The sequence below is a fragment of the Antrostomus carolinensis genome, unplaced genomic scaffold (assembly GCF_000700745.2).
Source record: "Antrostomus carolinensis isolate BGI_N321 unplaced genomic scaffold, ASM70074v2 C12798836, whole genome shotgun sequence".
In the NCBI taxonomy this organism is placed as follows: domain Eukaryota; kingdom Metazoa; phylum Chordata; class Aves; order Caprimulgiformes; family Caprimulgidae; genus Antrostomus; species Antrostomus carolinensis.
In genome coordinates, this window is record NW_010350797.1 from 1 (window position 1) to 529 (window position 529).

Here is a 529-nt window from a genome sequence, read left to right on the forward strand (position 1 = left end):
TAGGGACAGTCGACCCCTCGCACCAAGGGGGAGGTGTGGTGCCCAATGCCAAAGCTGCTGTCCATGTACCTCGTTGACATCCCTCCAGGGCAGTTGGAGCCGTACACTGACAATGCCTCTTGGACACTGATTTCATAGGCAACCCTCTCCCCCTTGTGTCGGATGTCAAACAGGCGCAGGCCCGTCTTCACGCTCATCCCAAAGGCAAAGCTCCAGGCCTGGAAGAGGACGTGGTTGTTCCTGACGCTGTAGCGGGGACCCTGGGGCTCGTACTGCAAAGGGAACAGCGCGGCCGAAGGCGCTCGGGGCTTCATGGACGAGAAGTCCCCGTCCCGCGGTGCTTTCCTCACCTTCTCCACTCTGATGCGACCCTGCACATAGGTGCTCTCCAGCTGAACCATGTCCCTGTAGTACTGCCCGTTGTAGAAGACCCTGCTCACCGCCCACTGGGAGATGTCCAGGCTGCTGTGGTCCACCAGCACCTCCAGCCCCACCGGGTGCACAAAGAACCCACTCACGTTCTGAAACA

The 529-nt window shown here is 60.1% G+C and overlaps 1 protein-coding gene across 1 annotated transcript; it reads right to left on the reverse strand.

Moving 5' to 3' along the window:
* Positions 1–7: 7 nt before the first annotated feature.
* LOC114818995 (retina-specific copper amine oxidase-like) lies at positions 8–524 on the reverse strand (the record flags this gene model as incomplete). Its single annotated transcript, XM_029087124.1, has 1 exon — positions 8–524. A coding segment is annotated over one exon (517 nt), but the record flags the coding sequence as incomplete, so codon positions are not given.
* Between the last annotated feature and the right edge of the window lie 5 nt (positions 525–529).